The sequence below is a fragment of the Blennius ocellaris genome (assembly GCF_963422515.1).
Source record: "Blennius ocellaris genome assembly, chromosome: 2".
Lineage (NCBI taxonomy): Eukaryota > Metazoa > Chordata > Actinopteri > Blenniiformes > Blenniidae > Blennius > Blennius ocellaris.
The window spans coordinates 25,550,235-25,576,837 of record NC_137651.1 but is presented as its reverse complement, the minus strand read 5'-3'; the positions used below and the strand labels follow the sequence as shown (position 1 = coordinate 25,576,837).

The following is a 26,603-nucleotide window of genomic DNA, read 5'->3' as shown; positions in this document are numbered from 1 at the left end:
GACAGGCACAATTTCGCACCAAAGTGGGAACCAACAACCCTTTGGCACAAGAGGAATCTTGTGGAGTTAGAATATTATCATACAAACGCAATAAAGGAAGAAAAAAAAATTCCTTGCACTATTATCGTGCCTGTCTTTTTATCCTCACTGCTTCTCAAACATGCAGTATCGTCGGTGTGCATGTTTTTCACTCATACTTTTGCCGAGTTACTCCTGGAAGTTTCCCAGATATGTATATGTGAAGGTGTTCCCGCGGCCCAATCAAGCTAATCAAATTTGAAATTCAGCATCTGCATGTCTGCGCTAATTTTTCTGCATGTGACGCGACTTGGTGACCCAACTTCTTTGAACAGCGCAACATTTGGTCTATCAGAAGCGATCAGCCAAACATCCCCCTCCCGGGATGTGATCTAATCTCAGAGACTGCTGCTGTTGGGAGTAGCAGGCTGACAGCAATTCAATTAGGGATGAATGCCTTAAAAATGTTGGCCACGAAGAAGACATGGAGGTGCCAAAGGGTGCGGTGGAGGTGGAGGAACGGGCAGTGGTGGTGTTGAGAGGGCATGTAACAGCCGTCGAGCTCCTCTGGACTCCAAATTCAGACTCAGCAGGTTCATGGTGACAGATCAAAGTGCCACCTTCCTGACCACTTTTCAAGTATGGCTCATCTCCTCTGACGAGCCCTTCCAGACACAAACACACTCTGAACCCCATCTCGTGACAGGCGCTGCCCAAACTTATTCCTGCTGCCTCCTTTCAGGAGTAATTCGCTGGAAATAAGAAAATTGACCCCCTCTCACCTAAAAATGGATGGTAGTGATGAGAACCCCCCCCCCCCCCCCAAAAAAAAAACCCCAAAAAACTGTCAGATTTATCTATGGGTTCGAGCCACAGCTGTACGAAAAAGGCTTCAAAAAGCTACGGGGAGAGTCATGGTAGTGTTACACTGAATACATCATCAAAGGCACGGGGGTAAACACAAGGCACAGATCTATGGTTTCTGGCACATTCAAAAGAATCTCTTCAGAATGTAATGAGGAGAGGGAAACAATTCAAAAGGTTCCAGTTTATGAAACCAAAAACTATCGCTTGTTAAATACAATGCCTGTTTCCGATGTAAACAACTCATTAGAATTTTCTGAATAACAATGTATGTGAGTCACCTTCTTTATAAAGCTTTTTAGGTAATCGGGTGGCACAAATTGTGCAAAGCTGCTTAAATAAGCACAGTGGGGCTTAAAAATCTGAGTTTCTTGTAAATACAAGGAGATTTATTTTGAAAGTGTAAGGGCTCCTATAGACTGCGATTACTTGTCTGATAAGTTTATTTGCTGCTACACTATGTGATATTGTGTAGAGCAGTGAGTTGGTGGCTGCAAAATTTCTGATAAAAAAAATCATTCTTTTTAAAATGATCATCATGATTGCTTGTATCTCATTCAAGACAGCCAAAATTGCAGTGTGTGGATACCTTTACTTGCTCAAATTCAGCTTCCACAAGTTTTCCACACATTGCCAAATTAAGCATACTGAAATACAATTAAAATAGGATGCCCTTATAGTAGGTGTTACTAACATATAAACTGCTAGGATTAGTATTAAAAAAAGAAAAAAAGATTACAAGCCGACTCACCACTCTGGATATTTAAAGCATGATGTTTGTCTACAGTCCATCCTCCGAGCTTAGAGGCAGTGGTTTCGTAGCCTTGTAGAACAGCAGTCCTCTTCTCCCACAGAATGAGGTCTGGACATGACTCATACTCGAAACCCACTGAAACTAGAAAAGACAGCAAACACTTGCAGGAGGGAATCACGTGTGCTCTGCACGGAGAAAAAAAAAAAAGCACTATGTAACATACAGTAGATAGTGTTTCAACACTTACCGAACGCTTCCGACAAGCCATAGACCTTCTGGCTGTAGACGTCAGTCTTGTCCCACACAAAGTCGTAGGCCAGGTTGGGGGCAGCGGGAAACCACTTTCTGAAAAGCCGGCCTTCCACAGCCACCATGAGGTGGACCTTCATCAAATTGAAAGGTATAGTGGAGTGGGTGAGGGTCACCCTCAGTATTGACTTGTAACCAGGAGTCCTGCTGCTTAAATAGCCGAGCTTCATGTCTGTCCCTGGTATAGGAACTTCCTCCTGCAGAGACTGGATTTAAAAAAAAAAAAAAAAAAGCAACCATATGAATGACAGACACACACAGCACTTTATTGTGCTTGACAGGACGAAAATCTATTTTCTTAAGTGGTTGAGGGTAGGATAAATAACATGCCTCTGTGTATGTTGTTTGTTTCACACACATAATCAATTTGTCAGCCTGCTGGTTCAGAGGCCACTGCTGCCTTTGTCACATAGTTTTTATAGCCTTGCCCGCAAGCAAATGTATAGACCCAGGGGTAGATTTGAAACTCTAATTAGAGGACAATTATGCCCTTGCGTAACATGGCATGTGTTGAAGGATTTATTCATTATGGACTCCGATGTGTATTTTTCATAATTGATTTAATAATAGCAAGTCCTTCATTAGAACAATAGTCTTCCAAGCAATCCATATGACAAACGCATCACAGGGGTGCCCTGAGGTGCAGAGTCTGCCCACTCTAATAATATGGCAAGTAATAAAAGTTAGTTTGGATGAAACATTGCTGTTGCCTCTAACCTCCAACTCTAACCGTATGATGATATAACATTGGAGTCGTACTCTGTGCTCATGTGTGGGATCAAGGGTTGACGGCACTAGTTTGATTGACCAACAGGAGTTGGTGCTATAATGCTATAATTAAATCAGCCTTTGTTACTTGTCTCCACAGCAGAAAAACAAGATGTAGAGTTACAATTAGAACAGGTTCTCAGGGCGACATTGGTCAGAGGACATGTTGCTGACATATTTATTCTTACATTTTCACACGATGCAGCAGTTCATGGTAAACTGATCAGAATACCTCCTCACTAGTGTAAAACGGGATGATGTCCCTGTATGGTGCTCACAGAGCTCAAGGAACAGCAAAGACAAGGGCATTATAAATAGTCCGAACTGCCTCAATTCACTTAAATGCCATCAATCTTATGAAACGAACTGGGAGGGAAAGTAATGAGAGAAGGTCACAGAGATAACTGCTTGACATACAGCAACCTCTCATTCAGCAACACAGCTGCCCAGGTGTGTGTTTGCACCAACATGACACGTACACATGGGCACTGAGTCTGAGGGGGCACGGGTTGTGTTGTCCCCCCCAAAGTTAATGATGGTGGTGTAAAACCCCATCAAGAATGACATTTTTTTTTCTCAGTGTCCTTGAAATCAAACTGTAATAAAACAAGCCTGCACTCACTCTCTCTATCAAAGAAGGACATTTTTCATGCGCAGCAACTATTGGCTGACGGCAGATTGATTGACTGGTTAAACGCTGTCACTGTGACGTGACCAGCTAAGTAGGACTATCATTTCTCAACATGCATCATGCTAGAAGTAATTAAATGAGCGTATATATGAAAGGTGAAATAGTCATGAGACTGTCAGCAAAGATGCAAGCTCATCACGGATCCAGACGGCAGCCTCTTCAGAGGCGTCCAAACACAAACATTTTTATCCCACAAGTAATACTAATGGCAAAAAAAGGAGAGTTCTTTTGTACATTTCACTGTATTTTGCACAAGAACTTTTTACTAAAATTGGCGTTGTATTGAGATTGTATTTAATTTTTTTTCTTTTTTGTATTTCCAGTCGTACTTGTTTTGTCTTGTAAAAAATATAGACAGTTTTATCACATACACTCTGAGACACAGCAAAGAAAAAAACTTTAAAGTTTAAATGTAAACGTTCTTGTGACACTACCCAAGATTGAAATTGGACTGTATGTGGCCTAAACTGAAATAAAATGTGTTTGATAGCTCTGCACTATCGCTTAATTAGCTTAGTTGGTAATAAAATTTCCCTTAACTACATTTATATTACATTCACTTATAAAGGTATGCTCCACAGTGATAGAATCAGATATTTTAACATCCACTTATGTCTTATTTTTAGTCATGATTTCCATCTAAAAAATGAAATGAATCTGAGGAAAAAGGTGCGTTCTGCAAAATGTTGATCAGCAGTGAGAAGTGGGAAATGAACAAAAAAAATCTGCAGGTGGATTGTAAAATCCGATAAAGTTGGAAATGCCAACCAAAAACGTCAAAATAGATTTCCGCGTTAAAGATAGTAATCATCACTCTCCAGTGTGACAGTACAATGCACATTGTAAATTGCCCAAATTCAACACACCAATTACACTAAAGAAAAGAAAAAAAGCTGCCATGAGCCAGGGGCACTATCGCTTGTACATGAGAAATAGAATTTGCAGTCTCTGCCATCTGTTTGTCACCAATCGTATGTGGGTGTTGGGGAGGGCAGACAGTCACCTGGATCTCAGGCACCACAGTTCCTCTCTCTGAGCAGGAGCCAGCGAAGGCGGTGAGCGCAGCCGGGGTCACCACGGGCATGGGCCGGGTGAAGCTGCTCAGGTCACAGCTGGGGATGTCGTTCTCCTCGTGCCGCATGACGATGGTGTCCATGACAAAGAAGCGTCCCCACGGCAGCCAGAGCATGTGCTCCTGCGTGATGAATGGAGCGCGCTTAAAGTGCAGGGCTATGGCAATGCCCCCGTTGGTCACCAGGTCAAAACTGGAAGACAGTGTCAGAGAGGATGGATTGATTCACACACCTTCAAGACGAATTACAGATTTCAAAGGAGAAAATGCCCATCAGCAATCCTTGTAATTTATTGTGCAGGTCTCAAGGTATTGGAAATAAAAAGTTAAAGATAGATTCTTTCTTTAATAAATGGTGACTTTTGAAACATAGGCCTTGTTTTTATTATACTGCATTATCATCAAAGCACATAATAGAATTATTGATCACAGTGTTAGAAGCACTATTTGACAGTATCATAATATTTTATTTAGGAAAATGCAAGAAATCAGAAAGGAGGCCTGACTGTTTCACCTCTATGTGCTTGCAATGCACTGTTCCTGCCCTCATGTTTAAATGAGAGAGAGAGGTTTGTGCTGCAGGATGGAGGCAGCCGCCACGTCTTTATTGATTCCTCAGAAGAAGGCTGTCCGCTCTAACATCAGTCTAAAAGCCCTGCAATGCAATCCCATCCACTGTTGCATTAGAAGGGGCCCCCTGCCTCTGGTGTGGCCTGAGTGTGTATCAGTAAACAAGCTGCACTTTGGCAGTGTCATTATCTCTCACTGCTGCATAGTGACAACAGCATGCCTGCACCTGCACTGGACGTCTGCAGCTCCTGTCACGTCTCGCTAAGAGCCAATTAACACTTGGTCACCTGCAAGCCCCTGGGACAGGGCCGCTTCCTCAGCTGTGGATGCAACTTTTCCAAATTAAAGGTAAAGAAGTAGGTCTAAATAGTGCCCTCTAAACTAGGCAATCTCCCTTTTGGTTTAAACTACTCAAAGAGACTCAAAGGCTTTTTCTTTGAAGGTAAGCATCCCATTGGCCGCAGTGATAAACAATGGCTTGCACCACCCTCGGTGTTTCGCCCCTGGCTGCATTCCTGCAGTGTTTTGTTTTGGTTTTTTTCTCCAGCGGTCAGGAGGCTTCAGAGCAGAGATGTTAAAGCAGTGTTCCAGAGCAGCCGCAATTTGTCAGAGCCTGTGCAACTGCAGCTGGTCAGTTTGTATGGCACCTGGCAGGCTCAGGCAACGCACACTGAAAAGACTTCTGGATAGATACCCATGGGCCTTGCAGCCAATCGATGAGGGGATTCACTGCCTGTTATCAATCATGACAACAGCCTTAAGCCATGTGACAAAACTTATTAAGCTACCTATAACAGCCTTGCTTGCTTGCGCCCTCAGGAAATGCATCAAGCTCAGAGAGTTAACCTTGCCAATGAATCTGGCACAGCTAATACAAATTATACACAATCATTTGCCAGTTAATGTATATTTATAATGAAGTGGGTGAGAGCTACCTGGTGTTAAAGACAGTCAAGGACACAATAAAAAGTGAAATAAAAAAAAATATAAGAACATCAAACACAAGAGAAATGGTGGTGATATATATATATATATATATATATATATATATATCACATGGAGATGTGCTTGAAGCATCTCATAATGTAATGAACTGCAATCCATTCCCACACTTATAATTTCTGAAAAGCTTAAAAGTAAATGAGTCTGTGTCAGGACTCGGCTAATCAACTTTTTGCTGCACAGCTGTAAATACACTACTGTAGCCTCCTTGTTTGGGCCCGGAAACTTCCCAAGATAGTGGGAAAGGTAAGCCCTTGGACAATAAAGAACACGTCATAAAAATGAGTTGAGACAGCTTTCCCATTTCTAAGTGGCTGAACAGGTGCATTTCTGATTTCACGGTGCACTGAGCCTGTTTACAGTGATTGCAGGGGAGTTGCAGGAGACTGGGCATGTTTACAGGGGAACCTGGGAGATGGAGTAGTGTTTACACATATGCTGGAAGGGAGAAAAGAGTATAGAGCTTTGCAAAAAAAAAAAAAGTGTGATGCATAAGAAAAATGGGACAAGCATAAAGAAAAATGAGGGAAGTTAGTGCAGTGGAAAGGACATGAGACCTGGGCTCAAGGAAAGCACAGAAAATAAGTAAAAGAGAAGTGCCCAGAAAGGAAAGGCTTAAGGGCAGAGGGAGATTAGAGGAGGAAAAGCGTGAAGGGATAGAGAGCAGACGAAATAAGTGAAGAAGGTGAAGATGATGAGGTGGAGATGAGAGATTTTTTGTAAAAACTAGGAAGTGGAGAAGAATGACAAGGAGATGGAGGGGATGAGGGGAGGGGGGTGGGGCAAGATCAAACCGGTGGTGAAGAAGTGAGCCTTTGGAGTGTTAGTGGCTGATAAAAGTGTCATGGGGAAGTGGGGCTTGGAGAGCAAACACCAATTCATGCTGTGCCGCGATAGAGGGGGTTGGGTTGCCACAAGGCCCCAACTGACGCTTGCTAAGATGAGACAAACAGGGGGCGTGAGGGCTGTGTGCACGCACCGTGTGTTCATGCAAAAACGCAGAAAAACAAAAATCAGGAATCAAAATTATTAGAGCCCACCCACCCCAACCCCCAGGTCTCTCTCTTTCGCTCCAAAAAGGATATTCAAATCAGTCCGAGGTTTTTGTTTGGATTTCTGGATGAAATTCTCCTGATGCCCAAGAAGCTCGAACAGAATCGTACAAAGACAATCACAGAGAGCTGAGACGTTTTCCATTTCCTTATTCAGAACAAATCATCACAACAACTTACCACCCTCCAAAGTGACTCGAGTGATGCTGTAACTAAACAAGAAGATGGTGGACAATGATGGGTTTGTTGAGAAAGCAGAAAATATGTTGTGTTGACAACAGAAGTCTGTGTCAAACAGACAACAACCACATAACTAATTAAAGACATCGTCAGGAGAAAAATCATTAGACTGAGAAAACAGAGAGAGGATATCAGCAAAGTAAATTAATTACAGGTCTGAGACCTAAACTTAAATGTGTGGCTTCATTCTCTATATCTTTCATGGTCTAATAAATAATGTCCATCTGCACTGTGTTTTATGAGCAGTGAGATGCTTTGAATTGGCATATTTTATTTATTCCCCTCCCTGCTGCTACTGAAGCATAACTTATGAGTGTACCAGAAGGGCTTTGTTTGATTTCTCTGGGAATTGAGCCGAGAACTCCAAAATTGGCCCAAATGAAAGCACAAAGCAGATCAATGACGGCACTGTTTGCTGTGGCAACTGCGGTCTCCTCCCCAATTATTCTAAATATCACTGTCGCACCTCTGCTGAATGTACACAATATAGCTGGAGAGTTACAGTAACTTTGGGAAGGGTGGGTTAAACTTTAAGTGAAAAGGTAATTAGGTCAAGGCCTCTCAAACATAACACTAGCTGTTATATCACTGGAGGGCAGTTTCAGTGCCTGACAAGTACGAAAAAAATGCCCATAAAATTCTGAACCTTTGTTCTTTTATGTCAAATATTATATAATCATGGTGTAAATCTTTACATTAAATAAATCATTAAAAGACTTTAAATGAACATATTAATAATCTCTTCTGAAAAAGACATTCAACTTATGCTCATATTTTCTTCACATTCAACAAGAAAAAAGAGAATACACATGATTACCGGAATGTTTTTTTAAAACAAATCTTTCACGATTGCTTTCCTCCCTCTTCTGCCACTTTTTTTGTCAGGCATATAATAACCAAATGAAAAAAGAAGCTAGATTGCATAGTATTTTTGACACGGAAAGTGTGTGTGTGTGTGTGTGTGTGTGTGTGTGTGTGTGTGTGTGTGTGTGTGTGTGTGTGTGTGTGTGTGTGTGTGTGTGTGTGTGTGTGTGTGTGTGTGTGTGTGTGTGTGTGTGTGTGTGTGTGTGTGTGTGTGTGTGTGTGTGTGTAAGCAAGTTGCAGATTCGGTCCAGTTTAAACAAATTCTGAAGGATAGGAATGTAAGTCAATGCAATGAACCTGTAAAGCAGGGGTGTGACCAAGCAAATTTTGAAAAAAATTCCAAGAAAACTCCAAAAAAAAAAAAAATAATTCTTAAGAGTAGCAGACACAACACAACACTGAGACCTGAACTGAGATATTGGCAAAAAAGCTTGTTGCTCAAAGCCATGCCATCACGGCGAGTTTATAAAAACATGCATAATGCAAAAGCTTCAGGAGAAGTTTCTTTTTTTGACATTTCACTGTATTTAGCACCACAAAGTTACATCAAGTTGAGATTGTAGTCATTTTCCACCGTATAAATATAGACATTTCCATCACCCATGGCCTACTCTGCGCCACAACCAAGAAAACCTTTAAAGTTTAACTTTAAATGTCGTCATGGCACTATTTAACCTGTTCAGCCACTCAAGAAGAAATTAGTCTGCATTTGGCTCCTGAACTGAAATGTGTTTGACACCCCTGCTGCAAAGTATTAAAAAAAATGTGTCTGCCGATTCAAAGCTGACTCTTACCTGCCATCCTGCCTGGTGATTGTGTAACCGTAAGATGGGTTGCTGATGAAACTTATGTTGACTCCGACGAGTGGTGTTCCGTCTGAGGTCACCACTTGTCCACGAATGACACAGGCATGGCTGTATAGGAGAGAGAACCAACAACATTCATAAAGTGCCTGCTGATTGTGTATATTGGCAAGGTTATTGGACAAGAAAATGAAAAAAATAAAGAAGGATAAATGTAGTCTAGCTTCACAAGGAAATAAAGAACGGTATATAGGAATGAAGCATTGTCTTTCGAGGGTATCGCCTGACCTCAGCTCCAGCTCAACTCACACTTGGATAAAACAGAGGAAGTAGATGGAAAAACAAGATGAACCAATATCTCTCAAACTTTAAATGTCCTGTTTTGTTGACACATGGTTCGAAAGTGGGATTTATAGCAGGGCCGAGATATTGGATAACACCTATCGGCAATTCAGTGTACACACTAATAACAGACATAAGAAAAAAAAAAAACCTACTGCATGTTTCTTTCCAGCAGGGGAAATTCAACCATATCGGTGGAGCAGAGAAAATCTGCAGTAAGTACGGATGTTATCAAGAGCAAATACTGTACACACTCAAAATAAACCAGATATAACTGCAACAGAAGAAACTAACTCCTCATCTGTTGTCTCTGAGGGGGTTCTCCACCCTGAGTGGATGGATAATGAGATAAGGAATCTCTATTTGCCTTTTGCGCTAATTAAAAAAATAAGGATTTATCTTTTCCATTAAAGAATGCAAGCGAGAGAAATAATAGGACTGCAGATTGGAGGCCTTGCTTGGCTGATTATCAAGACCTCAACAGATTTCCAGACTGACGTCAGGTCTCCAAGGGGTGCATAAATTAGATTTGATCATCAGTCGCCACCAATCAATAATGGGAAAGCGTCCAAATTCATCTCCTACTCTTTGTGAACTGATGAGTTGAGACCTTGCTGTATCACACCTCCCTCGCCGACTCCTCGTCGTTATCAAGAAGGCCCGGCTCATGGTCAGCCATTGTTTCTGTAGTCGTCTGCAAAAATGGGTTCCCTAACGAATGCCTTCCTGCCACTTCTTCATTAGACCGTGGCTATTTTTAATACTTTTGGGTCTTAAACACTGCCATGCACTGGAAACAATTAACATTAGCGTGTTAGTGGCTGCCCTCAACATGTCCTTACCAGAGGCAAGATCATTCACCCTACACTATCCTCATCCCCAGAAACCTAGTTTTATGTTAATTAGGACAAGTCTCCTTCAGAAGACCTTGGATGTCCACTGCTGCTCCGCAAGCCAGCTCTGAATCTTTCGGCCAACAACCAAACATGTACCTGGATCCATTTACATAGAAATAATCCTCCAAGTTAACCCAGAACTGGCCTGGTTGGCTATGATTAGTCATCGATGCCAAAGGTTTATTTTAGAAACTTGTTTGAAGAAGCAGTCATCCACATTTTCTTCAGATGGAGCTGCGAAAGTGGAACTATCTCCTTCCTGCCTGTGTAAGCCACATGGAAAGACGAGTCCTCACCACCAAGACAAATGATTTAAATATTGACATCAAACTGTGGGAAAAGAAAGAGCAGTGAAGGGAGCATGAAGAATTCACAGCAGAAAGTTTTGCTCCGTGTGAGACTTCACTCTTCCAAGGAGATACGCAAAGTGGAAAGGGACTTCACGATATTTGTAACCTCGAGTTTATCATGCATCATCTGCAGAGCGGACAGGGAGAACATGTTGTGAAAAATAAACAGGTGAAGCCCCTGAACTCTGTACGAAATCATCTCTGGTTGTGTTTCTTTCTGCGTTATGAAAAATATTACATCGGCAGATCCAGTGTGAAAACTAAACACTTTTGCTGCGTTTTGTATGTCTGTTTACATGACAAGCGTTGCTCAGAACCAATTAAAACACAACCTTTTGAAAACGGAAACCAAGGTGAAACTTTTTGAAAACATTCCAACTCCATCTCCTTGTAGACGATGGAAATGCTGCTACTGCACGTGCGCACCATGGTCATAGCAAAATAGTTGTTCTGCAAATGACAGAGTAGATGAACAATAACAACAATGTTTGCCTCCAGTGTCATGACTCCTCCTCCATATCCTGGAATTTGGTGGTTTTAAAGTTGAGAGTTAACTGTAACAGCAATCCAACTTAGTTGCCTGTCCATACAAAAGTTTGTGTACTCGCCATTATTCATGTTTATAGTGTATTGTGCGAGCGTGTGTGTCGTTTCATTAAAAAGATCAAATAGCACGCACTAGTGGCCGAACATGAGAACTACATCATTTTCAGTGTTTGTCGTTTTTGCGTCAACTGACATCTTGTTCAAAATGTAGCTGTGTAATAGTGGAACTTTTCTGAAACAAAAACACAATCGTGATGCATTTTTACTTGAAACGTTGTCATGTAGTGCTGCGTTTAAACATAGGCAAGATGCGTTACAAATCTAATTTTTCCTTCATTCATGGCACATTCCTAACAATGTTATTGTGACGTTCAGATGCGTCACATCACATTAAGAAAATTAGGAATGTGCCACAGATGATGAGAAAACGTGCAGAGTGCGGGCCTGAACAGGTCATATTCATGCTGTGAGGTTACAGTGCTGATATCTGGCAATGCTGCCCCAATACTGAACTTAGGACACGAAATACACTGACTTTATTAATATTGGAGGCATATTTCCTTCAGAAACACCAACCACCACAACCATTAAAGTCACATGTCAGCAATACTCCTGCTGTTAGGCAGCTTTGCTAACCACTACAGCACCATGTTGACATAGCTGAGCAAGACAAATGTCCGACTACCAATGTGCAGCAAAGTTTATAAAAAAATCAACTATGATATGCATTTTTATCATTTCACTTTGAGCTTCTGGTGAACATCATTGGCACACATTCAATAGATGACCAGGATATAGCATAGTACGCATGGTTGTGGAAAAAACAAAAACAAAAACGTGCATCCCCACATAAATATTTAATCCAGATTAAAAAAAAAAAAAAAAGGGAACAAAACATGCCAGACTTAAGTATAGAGAACTTGCACAGAGCGAGGCTAATAAATAGTACCATTACCAGAGAAGCAACAAAAACATCATTACCCACACAAATGACTTGATTATAGGGTGAAAGCCTGCTGCAAAACGTAAGCATGCCACTGTAGCCCTTCCTTTCTCCGTCTGTATGTTACACAGCATGCTAAAGAGGGTTAGCGCTCTAAATATATAATGCCGCTAAAAGGGGCATGACACACCGAGAGGAAAACAAACAAGAGATTTTCTGACATTAATGGCCTAACACTGATAAAAGAGCTCTAAATAAAATAATAAAAGCACAAGCCTGTAAATGAAGCAAATGGTTTCTGCCTTGCTATTATAAGCCAGCTATCAATCTTTGCCCAAATTGTTCCATGGACAAAGTCCCTGTTTACTATTCCGGTCAGCACCCACTGCCGGGGCCTCGGCAGACTCTTGTATTATGTGTCACGGTGGAGAATCAAGAGGTTTTATGCAGTGGCAGGTGCTTTATTCAGTGGCACCTTTGCAGCTTTTTGTGGTGGGAAACATCTGAAATAGCAATCCAACATGTCTACTAGGATGAGGAAGTGGTTAGTGGATCAATACAGGGATGATCAGGTGACCAGGGCAGGCATATCAGGAAGGAAGACGCTGAGACCGAACCTGTGAGGCTCATCTGAAGCCCAGAGCCCCTTGTCATAACTGCTCATATCTGTCAGTGGGTGGGGGAATGAATACCAGGCATGAATAATAGATTATCACTGATATTTTTAGGTGAGCTGAGGCCTCCAATCTTGCAGCTCATCGCTGGGTTCTTCGTTTTACTTATTTATGGTGGCATCTTGTGAGAGAGACGAGAGTATTACTCAACCCTCCACGTCTCTTCCTGTGTCCAGTGAAGAACTGCAAAATGTTGAGTGGTTCTTGAAAGACCAGAAAAATGTCAATGAGGGAAAATGTCACGGTGCTTCTCTCAAGTGTCTGCTGACAGAGCCACAAGAAGTAAAAAAAAAAACTAGACATGGTGTGCACTTGGCGACAGCTCCTATAGATTTCTTTCTTTTCGTGATGATGAGCTGATGTCTGGCTGAATGCAAATAATGTAACTAATGTAACAGTAAAAGAACCATCTCAAATTCTACTTAACAGCTTTCAGCATGGGTTTGTTGTTAAAATGAACATTGCTGTCTGATGACATTTTCTGTCATTATTAAAAAATGCGAAGACCCGTAGAGGCACCAATCTCCACTTTCCCCCCAAAAAAGAGAGAGAAATAAACAAAAATATCCTCAGTTGTTTTGATTGTTGTCTCCTACATCATATCAGTGAAATAAGCCAGGATGAGAGTGGTACATAGACCGGGAGATGCAAATAAGTGACACAGTTTCAAAAGCGATTAAAGATGAAAAAAAAACAAGACAAAGGGAAACAGAAGCGAAGGGAAATCTTTTGAGACTTTCCACTACAATTCTGCCTGATATGAAAGGATCTCAGATTCCATGGCCGGGGTGTCAGGGGCTCTGCCTTTGGGAGTGGGTCTCATATGGATTACAGTAAAAGTAATCACAATACACGATTATGAGAAGCCCCTCTTCCTTGGGAAAGCTTTTTGCCACATTCTATGCGTGTCCATCATCATCTGTCCATCATCTTTCTAACTGTGCGCACCATCAGTCTCTGCCAATTTCAGCCTCCGTTGCCTTAACTGCCTCCCCTCCCTTCTGCACACATTTTGGTCCAGATTAGAAAAAGCAAATACTTTGCATTTGCTCAGATCTGTCAGTGCAACAAGCACACAACTGTGATTTGAAGTGGCCTAGTTTTCGAATAAAAAAAATGTACTGATTGATTTGTGCTTGCATCTTAAATATCATTGCTCCAAAGAGAGATGTTTGCCAAGTTACAATATAATATGGCGATTTCACGATGGAGCATTGATGAGTTCAATAGAGAAGGTATTAAAAACACAACTAATCCAATTGTAAATTGTAATAAATACACAAATAGCAATGCAGGGAAATAAGAAAGTCAGTCTAGGAATCATTATGAGAGAGAGAGAGAGAGAGAAAAAACAGCTTTCATCGGGCAGAGCAGAGATACACTGGTTGGTATCTGGTGGCAGTAATACACATGTCACTCACTTGCCATCGAAGGGGTTGGCTCCAGGGATGATGTGGGTGCTGTCTCTGCCCACGAGGAATCGCACCCTATCATAGAAAGTCTGCAGGTTGCTCTGTGAAGTGGACATCTGTGTCTCCTGGATGATGTCCAGAGGATCCGGCGAGCCCACACACAAAGAGGTGGTGTGACAGGTTGCCTGCAGACAGCAGTCTGGATCCATGCAGTCCACCAGGCCATCTGACAAGGTCAAACAAGTCACACACACACACACACACACACACACACACACACACACACACACACACACACACACACACACACACACACACACACACACACACACACACACACACACACACACACACACACACACACACACACACACACACACACACACACACACACACACACACACACACACACACACACACACACACACACACACAGCCTCCTTAATCAACAGTTTGAACACACCTCTGGCAAAAAACAAAAAACAAAAAACTTTTGAAGATTTCTGCACTTATGAAACTATTCAGTGTGAATGCTCTTGACAAATATCATCACACATAATTTAGTTTGGCAATTCACTTAAGGAAAGCTGTAATAAACAGAGGAAAAACTAAATCACATTAACATTCAGTGTGACCGCGCTTCATATTTTCAACCAGTTTGCTATGGCAGGTATTGTTCCAAGCAATTTCTCACACTTATGTCTTAAATGTTGTCTGCAAAAAAAGTTTCCAGACCCTCACTGAAAAAACCGCATGTGTTAAATTTTGGCTCATCAAACAAAGTCAGGTCAGAGCACCTTCTGCTGTTTTTCCTGCATTGTTTTGCACATATGTGATCAGATCACATCAGAGACTTGGCTCTTTGGTGGCTAGAAATCTGCTGGGTGCATCATGATCCCATTGTTTATTCAGTTTGACCTTTCTTGTCCTGAGCCACTTCATGTGCCCTTCATATTGGAGAATATCTGAACGTTCTATGTTTTGGTCTTGGTCCTCTCGCTGTAATTTAGAGAAATAATGCAAGGCTGAAAGAGCTGCTGTGCAATGCACTTTACTTTGCTGAAGTGGGTCATTGGACTCCATACCCTTTGCTTTCAGGGGCCTATCTGGCCAGATGGGTGATAAAAATAAACCCTGCTGTCAGGAGTCAGTCAAATCCCCAGCAGCACCCTGCCATTGAGAGCCGTGCGGCCCCTGTATAGTGATGGGGAGACAAACAGTTCCTGCATAAATAAGGGATGCTAGCACATAGCCATAGCCCAGAATAAGGTCTGGAAGAAAGGAAGTCACGCTTTCCTGCTTGGCCCCGAGAGTGGTGCAGCCTCCTGGCTGCCTCTGTGTGTGTGTGTGTGTGTGTGTGTGTGTGTGTGTGTGTGTGTGTGTGTGTGTGTGTATGTGTGTGTGTGTGTGTGTGTGTGTGTGTGTGTGTGTGTGTGTGTGTGTGTGTGTGTGTGTGTGTGTGTGTGTGTGTGTGTGTGTGTGTGTGTGTGTGTGTGTGTGTGTGTGTGTGTGTGTGTGTGTGTGTGTGTGTGTGTGTGTGTGTGTGTGTGTGTGTGTGTGCCTGGCTCAGCTCGGGGATCGTTAGAGGGGAGAACAGAGACTTCCTCCAGGGGCCAGTGAATGTCCAAGGCCTTAGGGTGGGTACTCTGCTTTATGGTGAAGGGAAAAACAAAACCTGTGTCCAGGTGACTGGCTGTGAGCCATTACTCATCCTCACCCGTTTAAGAGTACAACAGAGTCTGGACATGGCAGGTAGTGTATACTCTCCAAAAAAAAAAACAACAAAGGTGGCAAATTTTACAGTCAAATCATGTCTGGATAAGAGTCCCTGTTGATGCCCGGGCAGTATCGGAAGATGTTTTGTTGTTTGTGATTTTTACCTCCATCATTGTCCTTGACATCACTGCAGGCGGTTTCCATAGAGGTGTCACAGCCACTGCCCCTCCAGCCCAGCTGGCATACACAGTACCAGCCATTGTTACCCAGAGTGCACCTACCATTTCCATTGCACAGGCCGGGACAGCCCTCTGTGTAACAGAAAAGGACAAAGACAAAGGTCGGCATGGAGAATGAAAGACAGCAGTTTCATTGGGAAACAGATAAAAGAGGGAATATTCCTTGTGAGCAAACACCAACAATACAACAACATCGAAATGTGAGCTTGCTGATGACAATGGTATGTTGCCAATATTTTTTCTGGAAGGAACAGAATCAAATCACGTAAAGATTTTAAATGGCCGAGGGCGGCCTTAATGACCCTTAGATGACGTTGATTAATTTGATACACCTTTTCTGAAGCTTCTAATATCCCTTTGCAGTAAAATCAGATAAAGGGGATCTTCTAAATCAATACTCACTCATTACAACAGTAGACTGGCCTCCTGTATGTCCAAGACAATACAGCTGGGCCCTGAAAGCACTGCACTGCGATATGTTGACCTTTTTGCACGTAATTGGGTGTGTTTTATATGATTCTGGATATTGACCATAATTATGATGGTGATTTTACTACTACTATCCTCTGCAAAATGAAAGAGCAGCATTACTGATTGAGAGTGTGTATTATCTTTTGATACATTTTCCCTTTTTGCAGTCAATATCATTATCTCTTAAGGGAAGAGTGAACGCTCTGTCATTAAAGGATACAGAAGGCAAAATAGAAGCCAGCAGTCCAAAGTATGCTTAAGCAGAGCCTGCTGACATTATCTGGGGATGGGGGTGGGCCATCCGGGGGCGGGGAAGACAGGTGAAACAGTTCACTGTTTCTCAAGAAAACAAGGCCTCACGAGGAGCATAGATCAGAGGATTATCTCATCCATTCCTCTTCTGCTGTTCGACATTTATCGGGCACGTTATGATTCGTATCCTCTTGCTGAGGGTAAAAATCTCAAGCTATCAAATGTACAAGTCTGCCACAGTTTGTGTTGATAGCAAGCCGCCTCAAAAGAGAAAACGCTAAGCTGACCCACTTTATCAACTACAGAGTGTGAGGCGACCGATTCTACTGTATGCTCTTATATCACACAGGGAGAAAAAGGAGGGGCGAGAAAGGAGAGCAAAAATCTGAAGCCTGACGAGTGTGGAAAAAAAAGTGAGACGAATTAATAAGCGCAATCATTTGGTGGACTAAACAGTGATGAGAGAGAAACAAGAGAAGTATTAAGGAGGATAAAAGGTAGAGACAGTGCCAAAAATAGATGAGTGTTGTGGATCACGTGGTGAGCCGAGTCAGTGGCATTGTGCTTTTCGCTGTAAGGCTGGTGCTGCGATGAGTGTAAGAATACAGCTAGAGATCAATGGACACATCCACAAACGTATAGTTGCTACTGCAATGTTAATCTAAATAACTGCTTATTCCCCCCAAAAAAACAAAACCCCATAAAAAAACCAGATAGAAAGATAGCAAAGATCGTACAAGTCTCAAAAGTCTGCCATGTAAATGCTAGTAAATAGCAAAATGAGGAACAATTTTATAATTTTTCTGAATATTAGTTGATGAAATTACAATCCAATCTCTAATATCTTCTTGTAAAAGTGTTTCAGTGCCATAGGCTAATGCCAGTAGAAAGTGCCTTGTCTATTAGACACTGCTGAGCATTAGTCATCCTTTTATTGAGCAAATGGGCAAATCTTTGGTAGACCAGTGGAGACTGACAGTAGGCTCAGAATGTTTATTACAAGGATAAATAAAGATCCACTCTCTCTTGGCGTCAGTTCAACTTAATTGGCATCCCTCTCAGAACGGAGCCCCGCTGCGCCCTGCCCGAGCCCGCCTGAGACAGCTCCAAGTGCTAGGTTGCCAGTGTTCGAAGGACTTCTTTGGCAGCCGCTCCCGTGCCAGGTGGTCCATTACCAAGGACACAGCGAGAGTAAGAGAGAGGGTGCTGGAGGTGGAGAGGCAGGGTCACAGCAGAGCCTACGCCCCCTGCCTGCCCTGCACCAACCAGACCATGAACTCTTTTAATTAGAGAGGATGCGGTCTCAGCACCTATCAGGCTCTGCTCGCAGCTGCACGCTCATCCATAATGCATGCACCACCACCACCACCACCACCCCAAGATCCCCCCTATCGAGAAAGCAAGGATACACACAAGCTAAATATCCAACACATAAAGACCGCGGCGCAACTTGACTCACCAGGTGCGAAAGTGCTAAGTGGAGATTACTGTGTGACAATATGGCGAAAAGTTGATGGGAGGTGGAGGGTCTTCGGAATGAGTTGTTTGGGGCAACAGGAGGTGCGTCGTGTTTGCATATGTCAATGTGGGGGAGGAGCATGGTGTGTGTGCATGATTTGTTAATGTTGTGGCTGGAAATACAATGAGAGGAGGGCAAAATAGAAGGAAGGAGGAATGCCATACCTTTCACTACCTTATCCAGATAGTGAGCTTGGGAGATAAAAGACAGGACATATAAGGGAGGTTTGAACAGTGTCACTTACATGACAGGACAGCAAGGCAATGTGTTAGTTCACAATACAAAAAGTAATTAAATCAAGGGGGAGAAAAATGTAGTCATGAAGCACTATCGACATGCATTATAAGCAAACAGAACAAACACGATCCAGTAAGGGGAAAGGGATTGAGATGGGAGGAAGAAAAGACTAGGGAGGTTGTAGAGAACAGAGAAAGACAATGATAGAGCGGTATTAAAAAAAATAAAACAAAGCATAATGTTCAGAAAGAACATTTCAATCTGTCCCTATTTATTAACTGCCAGGATGGGCAGACTACCTCAGGGGAGTATTTCAAAAGCAACATGATTGATGCACATATTACCGCCCTTAAATCTCTTAAGCAATATCGCACAGGAGGTCAGGATGTTCAACAGAAAGCTCTTTTAATCTGGAAGCACCTCGATTGACAATCGGATGGGGGTGGGTCACCTGAGATTCCGTTAGTGGCGAGGCCAAATCTAAATCGGACCGTCCATGCCAAATGGGTTCAAATTAAGATCTTTGCCTTCTTAATGGATCACACTGAGGAATTTCTTGTCGAGTAGGGATCTCAATATGGCACTTATAAAAGTCCCATCAATAATGTAAGGCCAGCATATAAAACATTCACAAACTGAGTCAAGGCTCCATACTCAGGCAGCTCTGCTTGGCATATAGTGTAAGGAGAATTATCATCATCTATTTGAATGTGAAATAAAGCTCACACCTTGGCGTTCTTGTCTTTTCCAAAATTTTTCATTTGATTCTATTGAGTGGGAGTTGCACAGTTTTGCTCACTGAAACACGCCGGAGGAGGAAGAGACAGAAATTGCATTCCCACTTCCTCTCTGACACTTGAACGGTCAAAAATAAGTGAGCTGCTATTCGGCCACTGTCAGCAGGAAGAAATATGGATCTCCTACTTGAATTACTTGTATTATTGTAACAGTTAAAAGAAAAGGAGACACAAAACTACAATATGTACAACTTCTCTTGACTTATAGAAAGCTTGAACCACTTTTCTGCTGATATTTCCTCTTGATTCAGGTTTCTGAATAACCTTAAATTCACCAGCATGAGATGATATCACAAAACCAGAAAAAGGTAGTCAAATATCTGATTTTTTAGTTTTCTTATGTTAACTCTTTTTTTAAAGCTTGTGAAGTGCTTTAAAGTTAGGAAAGAACTAGATAAATTAATAAATATATTAATCTGTTGGTAACCTATTCTAGTGGAAAATGAGATATGAGGAAATCATTTGACTATTTCAAAACAGCAAATGCACCACTTTTGCAGAAGTAATCACTGTTTTCCTGACATTTAAGCAAAACAAAAACAAAATTACACACGGGAGAGAATAGATAGAAACACAGAGTGAAGAAGCTGCGATTTTGCAAAGTAGGCATCATGTAGCATGTCCTCTGATGTTTGGGGGAGGTTTGACAGGGCATACATCAAATTTCATCGAGCTCGCTGCTATCAAACACATGTCTTTAATGAGGTTGTGTTACACGTACACTGTGAAACTGTCAAACCTCGGAACATCCATCGCCATCAATGGGAAAAGTTTTCATGCTATCATTTTTGCATTTCAAACAGAGTAAATAGGTCACGCGCGGAGGTCAACAACAGCAACAACTAAGGGCCTGGCATGCTAACGCCATTGATTTCTGTTTCTGCCATTTCTGTGTAAACAGGCATATTTTTCAAAACATTTCTGTGTAAACACTAAACTTTTCTGAAACAAAAATGCTACAATGATGAGTTTCGACTTGAACCTTTGTCAAGTAAGTGGGGCCAAAAAAAATGCAAGGAATGCCACTACTTTGGTAAATACAAATATCAAACAGAATAAAGCTAAAATGTGGTGCATACAGTGTAAAGTTCAGTGATCTCATTCCTCTTCAGTCTGTTTAAAGGTGGCCGCCATCATAACAAGATAAATCATCAAGTTTTGCCCAATCAAGATTTCTCAACCCTTGAAGAACTGCTGACATTTTCTGCTAAAGGATAACAAACCCCACTACAAAATACACAGTACCTAATAATTTTTGACTCTAGCAACGCAATGAAATATCATTCAAAACCGTTTTCTTACGTGGGTTGATTTCAAGAACATGCTTGACTTTTAATCAAGATCTGGATGCCTAACTTTTGCAGATGTTTATAGGCGAGCTACTGTTTGAACAAACATTGAGCTAAAAGCGGCGGTTGACCTGCTCACAATGACTTGCATGTCTGCGATTGAAATTAGAAGTAAATGGAAGGGACGAAAGAAAAAAAATGAAGAGGATGAGTAAAATGAAAGGACACCTTAGCACATTCCCACATTAAAATGCATGAAGGCAAGCCTCAGATCCTTGAGTAAACCTGTTCATGCTTTACCGAGTTGCACAAATTCAATTAAGCATGCTTTTCTCCCTTCTTCTCCAACTGGACCCCTCACACCCAGAGCTTCAGACACAGGCAAGCAGAGTCTCAACCTTTGCCTTTTGTTGGCCTCCTGACCCCCCCCCCCAAAAAAAAAATAACACACATAGTGTCCCCACTCCGACCCAAACCTCTTCCCATCCTACCAATAGTGCAGTGCTCGCCGTTCCAGCCAGGACTGCATTCACATTTGCCGTCCCTGCAAGTGCCATGCTCATTGCAGCGTGGGTGACACGCCCTCTGGTCACACCCAGTGCCCATCCAGCCGTCGTCACAGCGGCAGGTGCCCGAAACACAAATGCCATGACCACCACAGTCCGCTGCACAAATCTCTGTGGGAGACAGAGACAGAGAAAGAGAAAAAAAAAAAAGAGTAGAGGGGGGGAAGAGAGACAGAAAGGAAGGGAAAGGGGGATGGAAAGGGGAGACGAGATGGTGATGGGGCACAGCAACAGGGGTGAAAAAAAAAGGCAAATCCAGAAGTTATTGTCAGGGAAAGGCGGACACGCTCCACTACCTTGTCTGATGGCAGCTGAAAAGAAATTCCTGCACCTCATAAGGGGCAATCCTTTTTGACAATACAAATCTAATAAGTCCATTACCAAGGACAGACAAGGATTGTGGCGGCCTTAGCAGACTTATTCTTCCCCGTGCCTCCTCCCCTCTTTGTAAATTCAACTCTTTGTGCCAGTGAGGGGGTAAAGTAGAAATAATACACAGCTGGTACAGCTTATAGGAGCAGCCATAATACCAGTTCTACCAATTTTTGATGAAACTGTAAATGTTTTCCTTCCCCGGTGCACGTAGTGCTCATGGCTTTGACACATGCTCCATTATAGGTTACAAGCAGGAGGTGAGGCTCAAAAGAACCACTGAAAGCATAGGATGTCAATACGCGTTTTTATTCCCGCTAAGTGCTGTGCACCGGAGGAAGGAGGACATTCATGAAATTAAGGCGAGCAAGAGACAGAGCCACGGTGAAGCCTGGCTAACGCTATTGTATGGCAGCTGGGAGACCTCCCTGACTGGGTGTGATAGAGGCTGGGACATTAGCCCCCATCTCATGAACTCCAGGGACAGCATGACATGCTGAAAGCTGAAAGAAATTAAACACTGACAGATTACTTATGAATCTCATTCAATGTTAACCTCTTCATTAACTATTCTATAATAAAAGGGAGCTTAGCGGTATCGCGCACAACGAACAATAGCCATGTATTCTTGGCTTATTAATTCGGCCAATTCAAATATAACCACAGGGGACAAACTGGGGGTAAAATCTTTTTAATAAGTCAATTATGGCCTTTATGACGCTTATTTTTGTCATCAGTACAAATTAACAAATTAAATAATCTCAGTGGTGTTTTCCCACCACAAACCATAAAATATTAACAGCTTTAAAGCTTCTTCTTCTTTTTTTTTTTTATAAAATTGTCCGAGCTAATTACAGTGCAGCAATAACAATGAATATAGTTATTTTCTATTTGACTTTTGATAAAGTTAAAATACACCAGCAGCATTTAAATGACGGCTCTGTATAAGTGTTGGAACACACTGCAGCAAGATGCAGCAAAAAAAAGCCGTTTTTAGATCAGATCTGTGCATAGTGTACACTAAATCCTCTTAAGATAATATTACTTGTATATCAGAGCTGGTAATGAATGTTACCAGAATCCAAAGTTGGGAGGGAGAAACGAAAAGGAGGAAGAATGGATGGCAGCAGTTCATCTTCAGAGTTATTACAAGGCACAGTGGTCAGAGGAAACAGACTCAAACTGACTGTGAGACAACTGTTCACTTGGAAAAAAAGAAAAAATGGAGAAACCTTTAAAGTGATATAGTTGCAATTACAGCCTGCAGGCAAACCCTCATTATCCCTGGCCAGAGGAGTCCACAGTGAGAAATACCGCCATTCCCATGATGGCCATTACCATTTGCACTAAAGGACCGTGTAAACAAACTTTCCTCTGGGTGAGAGAATGGCAAAAATGGCATACAAAACACACATATTAAAGGACATAAAACCTCAGGCATTGTTTTATGGCTGGTAACAGCATTACTCCCAACTGTGCAGCACCTAGCCTGTGCTATCCTAAAGCCACACGAGAAAATTAGTTTGTGACTTAAAAGCACCAAGGAAGGAAAGGGATTAAAGAATCGTGAAAGATATATGGAAAGCTTTCAGTCTTTTTTTTCTCCTCCTCTCAATGAGCGAGGTTATAGGCAGCTCGCTGTACCATCTCACCGCCAAGCTTAGTGTTGTATTAGACCACAGAAAGCTCTACAATTAACAGGATAAAGGAGGATAAAAAAGCCAACACATCACCATTTACTGAGCTTGTTCTCTGCAAAGTAAACCCAAACTGACTGCCCATTTCCCTCAAAATCGTTTGGCTTACCTAATAGGTCATTGTGTCTGCCTGTAATATAACGAGATTCATGGATCAGAGTGAATGCTGCACTAAAATCTCTCATTTCAGAAGTATTTTGTGGGAATACAAATGACGTTGTTTAAACAAAATCAGTTGAGGACTCACTACATCATACATGCTAACTGAGCCAAATTAAGCTTTAGTCTGTGATAGCATCACCATAAAGAGCAAACGCAGTTTCATATACTGTGTTCACACGTGCAGAAAATTGTAGAATTTGTCAGTGGGCTTGCAGTGTAAAGACAAAATTCTACTTTTTGCTTTTGCATGGCAACATGGCAATTCAGTGACTTCAGATAGCTTCATCTGACAGCTCTTTAGCAATCTACCGCCGAGTTCAGTGAGCTTTTTCACTAAAATACTTCTTTGGTAAACGTGAGCAGGCAAGCTGCTGTCAGAGATAAACCTAGATTGTACTTTTTCAGGCTTAGAGCCTTGAGAAGGTATATTCCAGGTGTAAAACTGTATCTCGAAGCTCAGCCAAGAGAGAAAAAAGCCATTTCCCATGGGATCGTTCACCCAGCAGATAGAAAACAACTATCATAAGTCGTGAGCATTGCAACAAAGGGAAACAATCAGGTCAAGAAAGGAAAATTAAGGTGCACTAGAATGGATCTCTAACAATATTCCTGCTACCTTTCCTTTCCAAAGTAACCGTTTGTAAAAGAGAGATATTCAGCGCAAGTTGCGGACCTCCAACTGACCACTGATGACAAAAAGCCCAGTTGTTGCCTGAGACATTTTCTCTTGAGGAAAATCACAAATATTTACCTGTCTCAGGTGCTCAGTAATCACCAAAAGTTAGATTGCATCACAGTGAAGTATATTTGGACACAATAGTGTGAAAATTATTAAAGATGAGCCAATAGAAATGTCAAAGTTATTACATGCCACTGTTGTTTATTGTCAGTTTTGATGTATTAAAGTTCTGAATGTTGTTGGGGGAAAAAAACGATACCAGCTATGGTTAAATATTCACTGTGTAGGAGATCAGATGACCAATGTGTGATTACAGCTATCAGGCTTTTATCTCAATAAAGCGATTATCAAAAGGAAGGAAGGCTGTGACACACTCACATCTGCTTTATTTAGTAAAAATGCATGTTATTGGACGGTGGGAGGACATGGACTCAGACCGGGGATTTTCGTGTTGTGAGGGAGCTATTCTAACCACTACATCGCGACTTACTTACAAATTTACGAGCTTTGATTTCAGTGACTGTACTTAAATAAATGCAATTACTTCCTCTTTTATCCATTGCACTCATGAGTGCAAAAGATAATGACCAGAACTTTGTTTAATAAAGCATAATATGTCGGTGAGTGAAGTTAATTTATTGTTAAATCATTCTCTACTCACAGAATGCAAATATTCCTTTTTGTGAATTAACTCAATTGGATATGTGTAAAAATATTTTGGGGTATTTTATTAGGTGCCAAATCTTACAGTTAATTAAGCAAAAGAGAACTTTCGTTTTGCTTATAGTGCAGGGTTGTACTGCAAAGCCTCTTTCATTAATGCACATATTGTATTTTTCTCTTTCTCTTTCTCTCTCTTTCTCTTTCTCTCTCTACTGAATCAGAGCAGAATCAACACTGGCCTGTGAAAAGGAATCATGCCAATGTTTACTCTCATCTAAGGGAAGTACTCACCTGTAGAGCAGTCATGGCCCGTCCAGTTGGGATCACAGCTGCAGGTCCCCGTGTCTGCCAGGAAAGCTCCGTGTCCAGAGCACTGATCCATGCAGGAGGCCCTGGGACTCTCACATCCTGGCCCGCCCCACCCGACAAAGCAGTGGCACTCTCCCTGGACACAGACCCCGCGGCCGGAGCATGTTGGATCCAGGCAGTCCACTAAAAGGTGTTTCAAAGAAAGGAAAAAAAAAACAAAAACTGTTAAGACACAGCAGTCACCTGCTTTTTCCCCGCTCTCGCTCTGGCAGAGGCGACCCTGAGCGGAATGACAACTGCAGTGGGCTGCGGCTGAGCTGCAACTGGCGTTGGCCTGAGTACAATGGAGGTACAGGAGGGAGCACGCAGAAAATGAGGCCGCCGTTTTCCAAAACCTGAGACAAGACTTGCAAAGGAGGGAATTACCAGGCTCTTTTCACACTGAGGCATTATGGCACGAACCTGCAGGTACAACCCACGCTTCTGCTGGCACTCTTCCATCATATCACAGGAAAATACACCCCAAAGGAGATAGGTCGCTGAACAGGAGCATGCGCCTCTTTAACAAAAGCCACAACGAAGCATAGTTCAAAGCTGTATGCAAAACCTGCATTAACAAAATGCAGAAGAAGGGTGAAAGAGAAAAAAAAGCCTGGGGCAACAGCCAGACAAGAAAGCTTAACTCTAAGGTTTAAAGACAATTTGAAGATCACTGCTTTGCACTGGCTTCCATACTTTTTGCGCATTTGATCAGTGACAGTTGTATCAGTTCTGTAAGAGTGCAAACTTAAATACTGCCTGGTTCTACAGCTTCTCTTCCATTGGGATATGAGCTCTGCCAGTGAAATAAACAGAAATTCTGCATGCAGACTGTACAAAAAGCAATATTAGCGGTCTTTTTGCAGGCATGGTACACACATATGGCAAATGGGTGCAGAGCAGGAGCAAAGTCTAGCCACCAAGAGCAGGGGGCCACCCCATGGCAGTTCCCCTTTACCATGACATAAATGGGTATAAAGGCCGTTATATCAAGACAAACAGGATCGCTCGGCTTTTAGCAGATGGTTTGGGCACAAGGCACAAAGATCAGAGGCTAACTGACAAGAAACTCTCTCCTGGCAATTAATCATTGTAGCTGAAGGTCACGTGGAAGAAAGGTAAAAATGTTAAAGGGCCTCCGTCCACATTCCCCTCCACTCCTTATGGCTAACACTCCACCTAAAATAGAATGGGGGCCTACGGATGTCACAAGCCCCCATTTATCAAACTCCCAGGGTCCATTTTTCATCTTGAAATGAGAGCCTTCAAGAGCTGACAAACACAATGGCCCCTTCAATCTTATCTGGCCAGGCGTTATCCAGCTACGACTGAATGTGGAGTTCCTAATAGATTAACATCGGACTGTGTGTCTGACTTTCAGAAAATAAATGAACTGTTTCCATTAACTTAATGTCTTATATCCATG

General features: G+C 42.2%; 1 protein-coding gene across 2 annotated transcripts in view; it reads right to left on the bottom strand.

The window, feature by feature from the left end:
* tenm4 (teneurin transmembrane protein 4) overlaps positions 1–26,603 on the bottom strand; it is a gene marked incomplete at both ends in the record, with an annotated part of 133,151 nt that overhangs the window by 40,718 nt on the left and 65,830 nt on the right. Inside the window, 9 exons of one of the 2 annotated variants that reach the window (XM_080513886.1) lie at positions 1,634–1,777; positions 1,884–2,151; positions 4,408–4,669; positions 8,999–9,118; positions 14,180–14,396; positions 16,051–16,197; positions 18,532–18,558; positions 21,182–21,367; positions 25,121–25,321. In XM_080513886.1, coding sequence (XP_080370012.1) covers positions 1,634–1,777; positions 1,884–2,151; positions 4,408–4,669; positions 8,999–9,118; positions 14,180–14,396; positions 16,051–16,197; positions 18,532–18,558; positions 21,182–21,367; positions 25,121–25,321 — 1,572 coding nt within the window. The remainder of the gene's footprint in view (positions 1–1,633; positions 1,778–1,883; positions 2,152–4,407; positions 4,670–8,998; positions 9,119–14,179; positions 14,397–16,050; positions 16,198–18,531; positions 18,559–21,181; positions 21,368–25,120; positions 25,322–26,603) is intronic. The other variant, XM_080513885.1, reaches the window with a different exon arrangement.